The 14,536-nt window shown below is 41.3% G+C and overlaps 2 protein-coding genes across 4 annotated transcripts in view; both read right to left on the bottom strand.

Moving 5' to 3' along the window:
* UBA6 (ubiquitin like modifier activating enzyme 6) overlaps positions 1 to 4,120 on the bottom strand; it is a 42,453-nt gene extending 38,333 nt beyond the window's left edge. For 2 of the 3 annotated variants that reach the window (XR_012673576.1, XM_075149809.1), the window contains exons 1-3: positions 3,964 to 4,120; positions 3,495 to 3,622; positions 1,190 to 1,252 (exon numbers count right to left, since the gene is read on the bottom strand). Coding sequence is in view for 2 of the 3 variants with exons in the window: in XM_075149809.1 (XP_075005910.1) it covers positions 1,190 to 1,230 (41 nt within the window). In the remaining variant the exon portion in view is untranslated. Of the gene's footprint in view, positions 1 to 1,189; positions 1,253 to 3,494; positions 3,623 to 3,891 lie in introns of all 3 variants that reach the window. The other variant, XM_075149810.1, reaches the window with a different exon arrangement.
* A 6,342-nt stretch (positions 4,121 to 10,462) lies between these two features.
* The window catches only part of LOC142082491 (transmembrane protease serine 11A-like), a 44,098-nt gene continuing 40,024 nt past the window's right edge, over positions 10,463 to 14,536 (bottom strand). Inside the window, exons 7-10 of the mRNA XM_075150612.1 lie at positions 14,114 to 14,309; positions 13,038 to 13,297; positions 12,119 to 12,261; positions 10,463 to 10,624 (exon numbers count right to left, since the gene is read on the bottom strand). Coding sequence (XP_075006713.1) covers positions 10,463 to 10,624; positions 12,119 to 12,261; positions 13,038 to 13,297; positions 14,114 to 14,309 — 761 coding nt within the window. The remainder of the gene's footprint in view (positions 10,625 to 12,118; positions 12,262 to 13,037; positions 13,298 to 14,113; positions 14,310 to 14,536) is intronic.

The following is a 14,536-nucleotide window of genomic DNA, read 5'->3' as shown; positions in this document are numbered from 1 at the left end:
CAGTGCCAGGTTTTAGTGAAGAGAAATAACTTTTAATTTTAAATCAGTGTAAAACCTATTCAGGATAGTAGGTTTTTAGAATTAACTATTGAAGACACAAGCAAGCCAAAGAATTTCTTTGTTATCAGAAATCTTCAAACCAGAGGATGCAGCAGCTTTTGTAGCCAGATCCTGAGCTCTGAAAGATTCTTAGCTTCCAACTATACAATTAAACTTCAACCATTCTAAACACCACCTCTTCCACTTTCATAAGACTAGTGCCAAAAAGTAAAATGACACATACAACACAGGAAGAATTGCACTGAGTTAAAAAGAAGCCTCATTTGTTCAGCATACAGGTGATTTTTTTTATCATTTTTTTTTTGCTTATATAAAGAAGCTTTTCATCCCACCACGTTTTTCCAGGGATACCATTTGTTTCAGTACAGGCTCTCTGAACTATTGCCATGCCAAGTGATCTCAAGCCACTCCCAGCTAACAAATTAAAACAAAACTAATAATAAAAAAATAAATAATTTTTTAAAAATCTACCAAAAAAACCCACAAAACCCAACACCCTGAAGTCTGGAGGATAACAGAGATACTGATGATGTTCATAAGGACAGAGAAGTATGGCAAAGAATAAGGAATAAATGAAATTATGAAGGAGAAAAGTTACACAACGTCGAAAAGGAAGGCAAAAAGAAGGTGGTGAAAGAAGATGAGGAACAAGAAAGAGAGGAATATCTACTTTGTCAAAGGGGAAACAAGCTAAAGGCAGAAAGAAAAATCCATTTTACAAGTAGGAGAAGTATTATTCCTGTTTTCCAAAAAGCACACATTATTGATACTATTGGAACTCTGTACAACTCCATAGTATTCACCCACGCTTTTTACTGGTCAAATACTTATAATGGTCAGAAAACACCTGTTATGAGACCAATAAAAGAACAGTTTTACAGAAAGATGGCTCGTATCCTCAATTCAACCAGTTCTCACTGCTAACTTTGCAAGAAGTGGGTTCTATTTCACTTGCTGAACACTTTGGGTTTTTTGCCTTACAAAAGGCAGGACACAGCAGCACAAGTACACATACCTTTACCTAACCGGCGCAGATAGTGTTTTCAAGCCTTGTCTTTCACATTACAACACATAAATATAAGTGTTGCTGAAAAGTCAAGAGCAACGCTTAAAAATCAGATATTCTTACCTATACAAAGCATCATCAATTTCCATAGACTCTGCCGCCATGATGCAGTGTGATTTGTTTACACTAGAAGGGTTACAAAAAGAAATAATCTGGTTACACTGGATGCAATTTCACAGTTGGCCTCCCTTCCCCACCCCACTCAATTCTTCAATAGAAGAACTGAAAAACACAGAAAGCGATGTTACATAGGAATCACTTTGAACATTAAAAAGCCTATAGAACACCACAGCATCTAGGTAATTAAAACACACAGGAGCCAGAATACAAGAACCCCCAAACCTTCAATAAATGATTTCAAAATACAGACACATTAATTTCCCCACTGAGGAGATACAAGACTTAATTTTTGTATTTGCCATAGTTAGACTTAGTAAAAGTACAATTTCATTTTATATTAACAGCTCCAAGCTATTTGACTTGCATCTACCTGATTGGTGCTTTTTCTTGAAGAGAAGATAGGAGATCCCTGAATGTCTAGGAATAGTTATTTATGCTGCATTATTTCTATGTTACCTGAAAATCAATACTCAAAGATCTGAATTAACACAATATTTAACTAAGATATCAAGTTAAACAGCTTGATAGGATTTTAAGAAAAAACATAATTTGTGTTATTAAGGCCTTCAGTCATTAACAAAGACTTTTTCATTGTTAAGTTACCTTAGTGATAACTAAGCACTAGGATTAGGACCAAACTGCCACTGGGCAGCTTGTTTCTTAGTTATGCAGGCTGGGAATTCATGCTTCCTGGACCTGGCAGGTGACTGCCACCAAATACAGGACGAGCAAAATAGACCCCATGTTTGACCAAGAACGTCTGTTCCCATCGCTACTAGGAAGGTACACTTCTTATTTCAACTCCCTACAAACTGTCTTGGAAATTAGACATGGCTGACAACCCTTTCTCCTAAGAGATTGAAAAGTAAAGGCCCAGACATACTAAGGTTTTTCTCTGAGAGTGCAGATATACCCTAAAACAGCTTTCAAGGCAATCCTGCCCAAAGGGAAACTCCTATTTACTGTTCAGATGGTTTTGGCAAACAGTTTAACATTTCTCCCAACTTGGAGACTACAACATTCTGACCTGAAATTTGTCCTTTTGATGTTTTAGGCTGAATTAGAAAGCACTGAAGTAGTGCAGCAAGGGACAGAGTAACGTTGAAAGCAGGCCACAAATCTCACCAGTGAAGCTCTTCCACAGTGTGGATACTGACTCCTACACGTAAGCTAGCACACAAGACAGTCAACGTGAGGCACCTCCATTGCAATCTACACCACCAGTCACTTCAGTGCAGCTCCCATGCCCTTACACAAGGGCTGAAGACAAGCAATGCCAATGTTACTAGATCATCCTAGGACCCAGATCTCAAACCAGAGAGCAACATACCTCATCTGAGAGTCACGGGCTTCAGTCCCTGCTTAGGTAAAAACCATTTCAGCCACTGCCTGGGACACAAGACTGGAAGCTTCCCTCAAAGCAAGCCAGCGCCATCACATAATGGCCCAGAGCAACCATCCCCGAGCTGTTCTGCTCCTCCACGATCACTTTCCACAAACAGCACAGGCACTCTGGGACTGCCCAACATAAACAGGTTGTGGTACTAAGGAGGGGAAGTTGATCTACCCCTGGATAAAAACACCCAGCTTCCTCTGCTGTGGTTGCTGACAGCCATCTCAATCAGTGTGCCCTCCCAAACAGCCTTTTGTAAACAACAAGGATGTGTGATCAACCCACAAGAGAGCCTCCTCCACCTGTACTGCACAGACCCGTTTGACAGTGGCTCTTCCAATATATTTATCAATTCCCAGTTCTCCTCCTGCATTCGCCGTTACAGCACTAAGCTGCTGCCAGCATACCTGTCAGGTATGGCAAAACATCTGCTTCCAAAAGAGGACTTGGTGATACTATTGTCAGGTGGCTCTAGGACAAAGTTTTGCTAATGTATTCCTGCATCCAAGTTGTATTTCTCATTTTAGTTCAACCAGTATTGAAACTGTTTCAAAGAAAGGCATGTAATATGGTGGGGAAAAAAGCCATTCTAGCATTATGTCCTAGTTCTTACCAGATGCTCGACATTTATACACTTCGCCTGTTTCCTTTTAAAAGCCAACGCTATCAGTTCTAATGCCAGGCTTCTATTTAACTGTGTAAGTAATGCCCTTCATTTTTTAGAGCCTCAGCTGCTTGTGGGACGTAACCCAGGGACAAACTGAGAAGCTACGTGTTACCAAGGACTAAGATGCTCCGAAGACCAGCAAAGGCACAGGAGCTGTTGCGGTGGGCCAGTTTCACAGTGTTTCTTACCTCCAAGTCAGCGCAGGCTGAAGCGGTGTTAATTACTTGCTGTTCAGCAGGCTGGGATGGCGGGAAGGCCTGGATTCATCCCACCTACCCAGGGTTTCCAGAGGCGGATCCCAGTCGACGCAGGCTCCCTGTTCAGTCGGCGGAGGGAGGGAGAGAGAGAGAGGGGGAGAGAGAGACAGAGAGGACGCTGAAAGCCACTGTTAACTGCCCAGCCGGGCTAATGGGGGAAAAACGACACCTCGGATCTACAGTGAGGAACCGAGACAGAGCCGACCGGCGTCGAAACCAACCCGACCCGGGTCCCAGCAGAGCCACACCGGCTGCAGCCCCCCACCTCGACGCCCCAGCTCTCGGGGCGCTCCTGAGGCGCTGGGAACCACCCGGCGGGCCGGCCTACCCCGGACTCGCCGTCTTCCCACTGCCCGCCTCAGGGACCCCCCTCCTCGGCCCCACCGCCGCCCGCCCTCACCACCGCGGCGGCCTGGCGTTCCGATCAAGGCCTGAGCGCTGCCGGCGGCGACGGGGGAAGAGGCAGGAAGGGGGTGGGAAACGGCAGCGCCGGTGCCGCGGCGATTCCCCGCCTGCGCCGACATGAGGGGCCGGGCTAAGGCCGCCCGCCGCGGCCCGCCTCCTCACGGCGGGAGGAGGCGGGCCGCGGCGGGCGGCCCTAGGCCGGCGCGACATGGCGGCGGGCAGCGTTTCCTTCGCTAGTGCCCAACGGGAGACGCGTAAGCCATTAAAAAAACCCACCACTTTCTGCCCAAAAAGTAACACACCGCGTTGTTTTAAAAAAACAAACAAACAAACAAAAAATCCGTTAGGTTCAAGCGTTACCAGTTTAAACGATCAAGAGTGCTTCCGAGCCCTGCTCCTGAAGTAACTGCCTCCACATCTTGCAGGAGAGCACCAGCAAGATGTCGCCTACCTCAAAAATAGGTAAAATTTCATTAAAAGGGGCTAGGGAGTGAAGAGGCGAAATGCTAGAGAGCATCCAAGGCAGTAGAGGAGCAGAGATTTGGGAAAAAGTGGTCAAAACCAATGTACGTCCCATGCCAACATGGTATATAGGCTTGTTTTTTTGGTGGTGTTTAACCAGGAGAAAGCAAGCTGCGGCAACCATCGCTCTGCCTCCACAGGCAACTCGACATCACCGCCTATAAACAGTTTCTTTCCTGTTTCCCAAACTGATTGAGATCCCAGCACTGCCCACCTGCCCATCAGGCAGTTCAATCTCCCTTCAACTGAAACCCTGCCTTCCCTTTCGTTATTCCTATTCATTGGGGTAGGTGAGAGGAGTTTAAATCTTTCTTGATACCATTAGGAGGGATTCATGCTACTGCACAAGCAACAACTGAAAAATGTCATTGCATACAGTGTATACAGAATACTCACCTTATATTTTAAAATATTTGTAACTTTGGGAAAAAAAAAACAACTATCTGCATCCTACAGTACACAAAAAAAAAAAAGCAAGCCTTTTCTCTATCTTGACTGGGTTTTTGGGAACTTGTAGGGTCAAGAAGACCGAAGTTTTGTCCTCGTTGTGAGCATCCAATGCATTATTTTAGCATTTATCTCTCTCTCCAATGAACAGAATTCTAGCAACCCTCCATGTCTTCCTCAAGATTTACACCTCAGTCCAACAATGCACACAGCTTTTGTACTGAATTAGTAACAAAGACTAAGAGAGAGCAGCTGGACAACACTGTGCTCGTTCAAACATGCGCTATGCTTTGGCAGGACCAGGGTGAAAGTACTTGTCTGCTACGCAGCTTTTTTGTGACACACAGAAATAGAGAAGAAAGATGTGGGCAAATTTCAAAGAACCACTAGAGGCCGCTAGAAGTCTGGAATGCTGGATTGAAAGATGGGATAAAGGGAGAAAGCCATTCAGTTCTTCAGGATGACGAATGCAATCCTTACCAGTAAAGGAATTGATATTTAAGGCTGGTATTAGCTTTGTAGCTTTTTCACATAATACATAAAAATCAGAAAATACAAAATAAAATTACTTCCATTATTTCAATAAAGTAATTTCAAACAGCAGTGCATGTACCTGATGAACAGAGTTAACAGGAGTCCCAGCTATAAAGGGTGGGAAAAAAGTGAAGGAGAGTTTGAAGACAGCAAAAAATGTCAGCTTCAGTTTTGCTACTTGCTAATTTTTAGTTCTGACAGTGATTTTTACCTTTAAATTTGTGGTTTCTTTCCTTAAAAATGAACCTCTCTCAATTTTTTTTTTTTAAGGTTAAACTAACAATCCTTATTTTTAAGAACTTACTAGTTGTGAAAAATAAAAAAAAATATTTGCTACCTACCATCTTTCTGTCCTGGTCATTGCATTTTTTAAGATACCAGTCACTTTGATATGCAGTCATCTCACAAGAAACGGATTTTGCATAGTAACAGGGAATACTGACAAGCCTTTTGCCTAAATGGAGAAACTGTAATATCCAGTTAATTCTCGCCTAACAGTTCAGCGGTAATTAAGCAAAGACTAACCATCAGTGAAACCGTGAACATGGGCATTCTAAGATAAATTGCCAAATAAAAATGGACAGATTCTGTTTACCCCGGAAGCCAAAGAAACTGGTTCCCAAATGCATCAATTAGTAGGTGTACTCAGGAGCCCTCTAGGTCGATGGTACCAAATCAAAAAAAATACAGGTTTTTCTCTTATTTTCCAAGACTGCAAAATTTGAAACATCTGGAACCATTTGACTTTTCTTCTTCCCCATAACCTTCTCTTTTAAAAATACATATAACTGTAAAATCTTAGTAAATTTGGTTAAATAATTTTGAAAGAAATCCCAACTCCATATTTGTACCATGTTAAAGTCAGCTAAAGCTTTTGAGATTGGCAAAAGGTACGAAGCAAGGCTGTCAGTTTACTGACTTGTTGAAGCAATGAGCAGTACATGGCTGTGGTCAGGAGAACACCACCACCTCTGGACACAAGCCTATTCATGCCCAAAATCTCTGTAACTTCAGTTTATGTGCACTAGTGTAGATTCATTCTGCATGCAGGTATTGAATACATCTTTAGAGCCAGTATTTTCAAAAGGAGCTGAAGCTGATATAGCTGTAAATCTCCTTTCCATCTGCTGGGAAAATCCCAGCCACTTGCACTTTTGGGGTTTTTTTGTCTTTTAATTTCCTGATTTCCAGGCACGATTTCACATTCTTAATGGGGACTCCAAAGTAGGTATTTGGGGGGGGATGCATTTGTTTGCCTGATTTATTTACTTAATAAGCAAATTAGCAGACAAAACTCTACGTAGTTTTCTCCCTAAAAATGTGTTATTTGAAAATACTAAGGCCAACACAATTCAGTTTAGCAAACAGGCCAGTGCAGAAATGACCATAAATCCACATCAACATCCTTCAATGGGTTTCCATAGGCTATGGCTTGCCATCAGCTCTTGGAGGAGCAAGGTGCTGACTGGCAAGGCTTTGTCTCCTCTTTCTGGCACAACGTGCGGTGTAGGAGTGCTTTGCTGGCATGTTTAAAAGGACTCCAGCTTCCAATAGGGTGGGCCGAAGGATCTTGTCACTTAAGACTGCTCTAGCAAGTGACACCTTCCTAGAAACCACGTTAACAATGTTGTTAAAATCCTGATCCAGATAAACAAGGGCACCAATTACCTAAGCTGATTCCACGCTGACATGTGCATGAATGCATTTCCAAAAGCAAGAGCCAGCTTTTCCATGCACGTGCAACTCTAATGCAGGCTGCAAGTTGCCAGATAAATATTCATTGGGTTAAATAATAACTTTTGGCTCCCAGCTCTTCTAATTTGTTAACAGGAACAGTAGATATGGAATTGGAGTTTTTACAAGATTTACTTACATAAGGAATCCCAGTGACGGATTGATGTCATTCAACCAGACTACCTCACATGATTAGGGCTTGTGCAATCAGCCTTTTCTTTCTTTCCTACTTGTGCTCCAGGCTGAAAATTAGCATTGGGCAAGCCTCAAACAACCTGATTTGAATAACCAGAAGTTTGGAACACGTTTCTTGATGCTTTAAATCTGCCTGGGAAATCTCAGGAGAATCGGTACATCAGCTGTGTAGACATCCCTAAAGCCAGTTTCCAGGAATGTCACATTACAAGAATTAAGTTTTTCCAAGGCCAGAAGCAAGGTGGTGGATTCTTGGATGAAGCTTCAGATCCATTCTCAAATTTGCATAGCGCTAGCTTAACTGAAATTCACCTTTGAGTATTTTAGAAAAGCAGATGTCCCACCTTGTCTTTGCTGAAACATCTGTAAAGCTCCAACCACTGTTAAAGACAAACAATTCCTAGGATGTGGAATGAACAGAGAGCACTACAGTTTTAGAATAGTCTTATATCAAAGTAAGGAAGATTAGTCTATTTGCATCATATACAATTTTTAGCTTGGTTATTATTAAGCAAAAAAGGACAAAAAAGGAGCAATTGTTTTTAAATAGATTTAATGTTATGAAACATATTACCTTTATATTATTTAAATCCTTGCTAAATCTTAACATCAACAATAATAAAAGGTTTTTAAAAATCTTGTCTTTAATCACACAATATTGTCTTTGTTTTATTCTACGGCAGAAAACAAACAGAGTCTTCATAAATAAAACACTGACATGGAGTATAAGACAAACCCAGGCCAGACAGTTTGCTAAAAAATTTGTGAAAAGTGCATCTGGCTGGCTCAGGACTCCCTGAGTAAGGTAGACATTCTCCCATACACCTTTTGGCTGTTTGGCCTCTCACGGGAAAATCTGAAATAAAGGCTGCCTTTCTCATTTTAAAGGTATTATATATACATGTCACTTGCAGTGTGAGGTAGGAACCAGTTTATAGGGGTTGTATCTAATCTGGGCCTCACCTCCTTATTGTTGCCCCTCCATTTGCTAGGCAAAAAGATAGATTTAAGTGCAAAACAAAGCCTTAGCTAACTATGAAAGTGAACTACTGTTTACTTTCAATTGCAACTCATCAGCTGATTATAAGGAAGGACACTTGTCATGATTTTCACCTTCAAAGCAATAAAAGGCACAAAAAACTAGATGTAATTTTTTTCCAAAGGATGCCTTCGAAAAAAGGGGACCTGAACACTAGAAGAAAACAGTGTTTCCAGGTGACCTAATCCAAAACTCCATGAAGTTTCTATTTTGTAACTGAACCTGGCCCAGAGTAAATTCTTAGTTGAAAAATAGCAGCAACTCAAAAGTGCATAAATTACAAACTTCATCAATAAATTAAGGAAACAGATTTGCTGCATCTGACTATCCTCCTAACTGTCCCAAGATCCTTTTTATTTTGTAATGGACATGGAAAATCAGAATAAAGATACTACTATTTCAAAACCAAAACTAATCTAAAACCTTCAATAGATTTCTTTCTGAGATAAGGCATCTTGTCTTTTACTGAAATTCAAAAGATATATAGAAAGACTGGAAGGAGCCTGATAATAAGACAACCCCCTCCTCCACCACCAAGGCTTAAACATAGGCTTTTCCATCCATATGTAGACTTGTAATTCAGGGTGTGAGTTTTCAAGAAATGCTGAGCATCTCATTCCAAGGGATGCTGATTATCGGAAAAATTTTCAGCTGTAGTAGGTTCAGCTGTGGGGCTTGCAGCTTCTTTCATGTCTCATACAGACTCCTGTGAGTCCTGCATTTGCAGCCTAAGCAGTCCGGTGGCCATTCAAAGACCGCAGGAGACAGTACTGGAGTGATATTTTTGGATCCTCATATCGAAGACCTGGGCTCTAGGGGACAGTAATAGTCATGTCACTGGACCCCCTTCCACCAGGGGAATGAGATGGCATGCACAGAGGTAGGAAAAGTGGTTAATCAGTGTATAAGGATTGCATTTACTCTGAAGTTCTTATTGGGACTGTTCTTTAGTATGAAATTACTCTTCAGCCTCATAAGACAGGATCATATTCCTTCACGGCAGAGATTAATCCATGAATGAAGCAAGACAGTATCACTAATTGCTTTCTTTGCAGTGAGATGATTTCCACTGGCTGGCATGCCTTTGGAAAAGCACACTTATTTCTTGAACGAAAAACGTAGTTCCCAGTTCATTTATGGTGAATATTTGTTCTTCCTTTAGCACAAATTTAAATGCTGAGTTTCCTTCCAGGGAGGTTGGTTGTGGGGACACACTTATTAGAAACAAATTTGGGTAGAGCTTGTGTTTCTGTATCTTAAGCATATTGTGAGTTGAACAGAGTAGATCTAGAAGGCAACTGGTACAGAGGTAGCAGCATAGCACTGTGATAAAGCACTTCCACAACTGCACTTTCAAGTAACTTGCACTTCACAGAATCCACAAAAAATTTCCTGTTAAAAATGTGCTTCGAAAGAAGAACATCAAGCTTTTCTCTCTTCCTTTCCAACTTACTGCAAGCACAGAAATCCTCCTTTTCCTTAGCTAGGACCTACCCTCAGTCCTGGCTGATCCACTGTTAAGGATCAAGGCCACCGAGCAGGGTGAGCATCCAGGGTCTCGACTGCAGTCTGTGCAGATGATAGTCTCTAACAAGAATAATCATCAAGGGTTCACTTTGCTAGAAACACAGCTGTGACAGCATTTGCTTCACTGGAGGAGGAAGGTTCAGCTTCATGCCTTGGCCCTGGCTGACAAATTTCTTTTCTTCCCCTGGAAAATGTTTATATTTTAAAGCAGGTAAATTGGTAGCTTTTAAATGTTAGTTTAATTATGTCTGTTTGTAATTTCTGGTAAGTGAGAATGTTTCAAGGTTCAAAGATGAGGCAGGCAATCTCACATGTTTAGTATAAATTCACAAGGGGTTAGGATCTCTGACAGCAAAGATAGCGCTTGCTGCGGGCAAAAGTTGCTTCAACCAAAACTACATAGGAATATATATACTAAAAAAATAAACTTTCAGTATTACAAACAAATATGAGTTACATGTAGTCTATGTGGTTAAATCCATTTCTGAGTTTGGAATTAGATGCCAGTTTTTGAGGTAATCCAGTCACGGAAATAAGTCACTCGTGTGTAAACTCCAGGTTTATTTGGTTTGGCACATTCATCTCCCCAGCTCACTATTCCCACGAGGTACCACATCAGTCTAGAGTCTGGAGTAACCAGTGGTCCCCCAGAGTCCCCCTAGAGAAAAAGGAGGGGAAGAAAAAGATTTAATTGATCAGAAGGGAAAATACAATTCTGTCCATAGGCAGGAGTGTGTGTCCACTAAGAGAAGAAAGGAAGCAGTATTTCAAGAACTGTCATTTGTGCAGAATCCAGACTATTTCTGAAACTTCTGACTGAAGTCTGTGGCTTTTTCCTGTTTGCCATGGAACCTCCTGACTGTTTACAGTAAAAAAAAAAAGCTTCTCTTCTGTTTTGTGAAACACTGCTTCCCACCTGCCTTGTCCTCCTCCTTGTACAAAGTAGGGAAACACAAATATGTAGAGGAATCTAAGCCAACAGGAACTTTTTTTTTTTTACAGTAACCACTATCCTTCCAAGAAATTCTTTTAGTCACTTGCTGCAATAACATTTCAAAAAGGATTTCATCAGGAACTTGGTCTTCTAATTAGACAATATCTCCTTACGTTGTTAGCCACTTTCAAAGGCTGAATTCAGATACTGTTAATAGCATGACATGGTAATAACAGTTAAACTAGAAACCTTATAGGCTGAAAGGCAATCCTCACACGACAGACCAGATTCCCCATCTTCCACCAAAATGCTTTACTAAAATAAACAGCAGTTCCACCCTTCTATTCAGGTCTCTTCAATGCTGAGCCAGACAGGAACAGAGGAATTGAGCCTCCCAGACTTACTCTGCAGGGAGTTTGTTTTGGGCATAAATTTGTAGGACTGGGATTGTGGAAAGGGTCTGTTTTGAACCAGCACTTAGGAGTACATTCTTTGTAAATAACATAAATAGAAATTACCTTTTTAAAAGTTATCATTATGGAAATATTTTGTTTGAACATAAGCATTTCCTTGCAACATTTGCAAACCTGTACTTGCATGTATCCTTACCATTGCATTTACACCTAGCTTCCTTATAGTCATCTTTGTTTCAGACAGTTTTCCTTCCTGATCAAAGTCTGTTACCAAAGATCGTATCATAACAGATCTGTTATGAGATGATCCAGTCCAGAATTTAATTTCAATGAGTGATAGTGCATTTTTGCTGGCAACTTAACTGCTACATTCTTAAGCTTCTTCCTTCCCAACTGTACAGATGTCTAGTCTTGGCTACTTGAGACATTTAAATTTTAGCTCGTATTTAGTCTTTCAGCATTTAGTATCTCTGTCAATGTCTTGTCGTATCACTTTGCAAGCAAATTGTTAATTAGATTTCACACACAAGAAATTATGAGAAGCAGCTATTCTGAGTTACAGAGTAAGAATTTCATTTCATGCTATGAAAGGTTTAAATTCTGAATATTATACTAATTTAGCTCTCTTAGAAGGGGTTTTATGTGCTAAATGATGTGTACTAACTGCTATTTCATTTTACAACTTAATTCCTGTTTGAATGGAGCCTATTTAAAGGACTAATACACCGTCAGTTAAGATTTGGTCAACCAGATGTTAGAGTCAGCATTAAAATAGTTTTCCTTTCTAATTTTCAGCTACAGTTACCTGACAAGCATCTACTCCTCCTTCCAAGTATCCAGCACACAACATCCTGGGTGTTATGTCCCCATTGTACACTTCTTTTCTGTTGCAAGTGTTTGAGCTGATAAGTTTCACTGTTGCTTCCTGAAGAGCATTTGGAGTTGGACCTGAGGGAAAATATAGTTTAGGTATTTATCAACAGAATTACTTTGCAGTAGTTAAGATACAGGAAGAGCATTTAATGTTCTCTTATGAAGGGCCAGCTTGACTTGGTTTAATGTGGAGGTTTTGCTTGATCTGTCTAGGTTAGGCCCTTAAGGAAAATGTACGTACTCATAGTCTCACTTAGGAACTGTACCATTAAGGTAGAAGTAATGATTGCATGGTACGTAGCGCCTTAAGTGTAAAACCATATATTTTATACATGTTCCATATAATGCCATGGAACACAAATTACCTAGCAATTTGGGCAGATGGTACGAAATGAAGACATCTTGGTTCCATTGCTAAATCTACTCTTGGCGTGGCCTGATAAGAGTGCGAGCTTGGGTTAGTCACCATCTGCAGCTCACTCTGCACATTTACCTGAAAGCCCACAGAGTTACCTGTAGCTTCTGGCTAGCACTGGGAAAATATTCTTTAGATGCTATATAAACACATGCATGGCTGGACCGCCTGTCTTAAGAATTTACAATATGACATGGAAAGGCTGGAAAAAACAGTCTTCCTGTTTTCTGCTTCAGTGAATTGAGGCCCTGTCTTTGTCCAGTCTAATTTTAGAACAAGAAACTGCTGCTTACGATTAAACAAACCTATTGCATATAGACAAAGCGTTAGGCTTGCTGCCATGCAACATATGGTTACAGAAGTGGTATCAATTCAGTAGTAGATCAGAGCCTCTGTTTGTGTAACATACAGGTCGCCTGGTAGACTCAGGACTCACCATCATTGGTAAGCGCTCCCCAGCCTGTGATGACAGCATAAATATTGTACGGAAAAGTCTGAGATGGCTCAGGCAGACAAACACGGTGTATGCTACTCGTAAACTCAACTCGTTTAGAGAGCTGCACAAGTGCAATGTCATAATCATGTTCTGGGTAGCGGTACTTTTCATGAATAATAATAGTCTTGACGGATCGTTTCAAACTTGGTGGCTTCAAAAGAGCTCCAAAAGTAGCAGTCCACTTCTGAGGGTGACTCATGCTGAAAAAGGTAAGAGTGCTGTAAGTATTTAGCTGTAAATATTAAGCGTTCGGGACTTTAAACTTGCTGAGCACCTTTATTGTAAAGCTCCTTCAAGCCAGCTCCCTACTAGATTCTTAAGGCATCCATCACTTTCCATAATACTGTGTCCCATGTAATTGTGGGCTGCTGCTAGAAGAGGGCAATCCTGCATTCCTTCCTCAACCAGTCTCATACTCCTCCCCCGCTCCTTGTACCGGATCTAGCCATTGTGCGGCCGCAGGGTGTAATCAAATCAAAAAGCTCTTCTGCTAGAAAACTCTCCATCTCCGTTACTCTTTCTACATGTTAATAATCTGTTCAATCAGCTGTTCCTTCTTATATGCCCTGCAGCTTCGAAGTTGCCATGCTCAAAACAAAAAAGTGCTGGGAGTGCATGGCTGAATGGAGGGGTAGGAATGTGGGATTATAACTTCTGGTAGCAGCCTGCAGTGGCAGCAACCTAGTTGTGACATGAAGGAGCACCTTTAGAAACATTTAGTGCAATAGGAAACAAATACTCTGCCATTTCAGTCACATTACCTTTTCCGCACTGCTTTGCCAAGTGACTATTGATTTCCACTCATACAATTGCCAGTTCTGCTCCAAAGAGTCAGTCTTTAATTTCTCATTGAAACATTTGAGTGATGGGTCTGCTTAACCCTGACTTTTCTCCTCCAAGGCAGAAAATTGTTCCCCTGGAAAGAGCCAGGGGTGTGGTGCAAATCTGGAAAGCCACACAACTTGATACACATGGGGCACATTCTACTGCAGATTCTCTCTAAGATGGGAACTTACTCTCTGAAGCAGTGAGCTGCAGATACAAGCCACGTATTGCTGATGAGTGTTGCACCACAGCGATGGATATTATTGAACTGCAAACTAGCTTGCCATGGCCAGTCCCCGGTCTCTGCAGAAGACAATCCGCCAACTATTCGCAATGATGATGATTTTGCCATTGACTTGACTGATCTATTCTGCCGTAACCCACAGACTGTCAAAAAGGAGAAAGAGTGTATTAGCTATTATTCTGTTTAGTAAATATGCCTGCCAATGGCTGTGGAAAACATACGTAAAATTACACACACCACCTAGGTTCTCTAACAGTATTAAAATCAACAAGAAAACATACCTTCCACCAGCCCCCCACATCAGAAATCCTCATGCACAACCCGTTCTGTTAGAAGCCTGAATGAACAACTGACTATTATGGAAAGCCAT

This window comes from Calonectris borealis, chromosome 4, assembly GCF_964195595.1.
Source record: "Calonectris borealis chromosome 4, bCalBor7.hap1.2, whole genome shotgun sequence".
NCBI lineage: Eukaryota > Metazoa > Chordata > Aves > Procellariiformes > Procellariidae > Calonectris > Calonectris borealis.
Note: the sequence above shows the minus strand (reverse complement) of the source record. Positions and strands in the feature narration are given on the sequence as shown.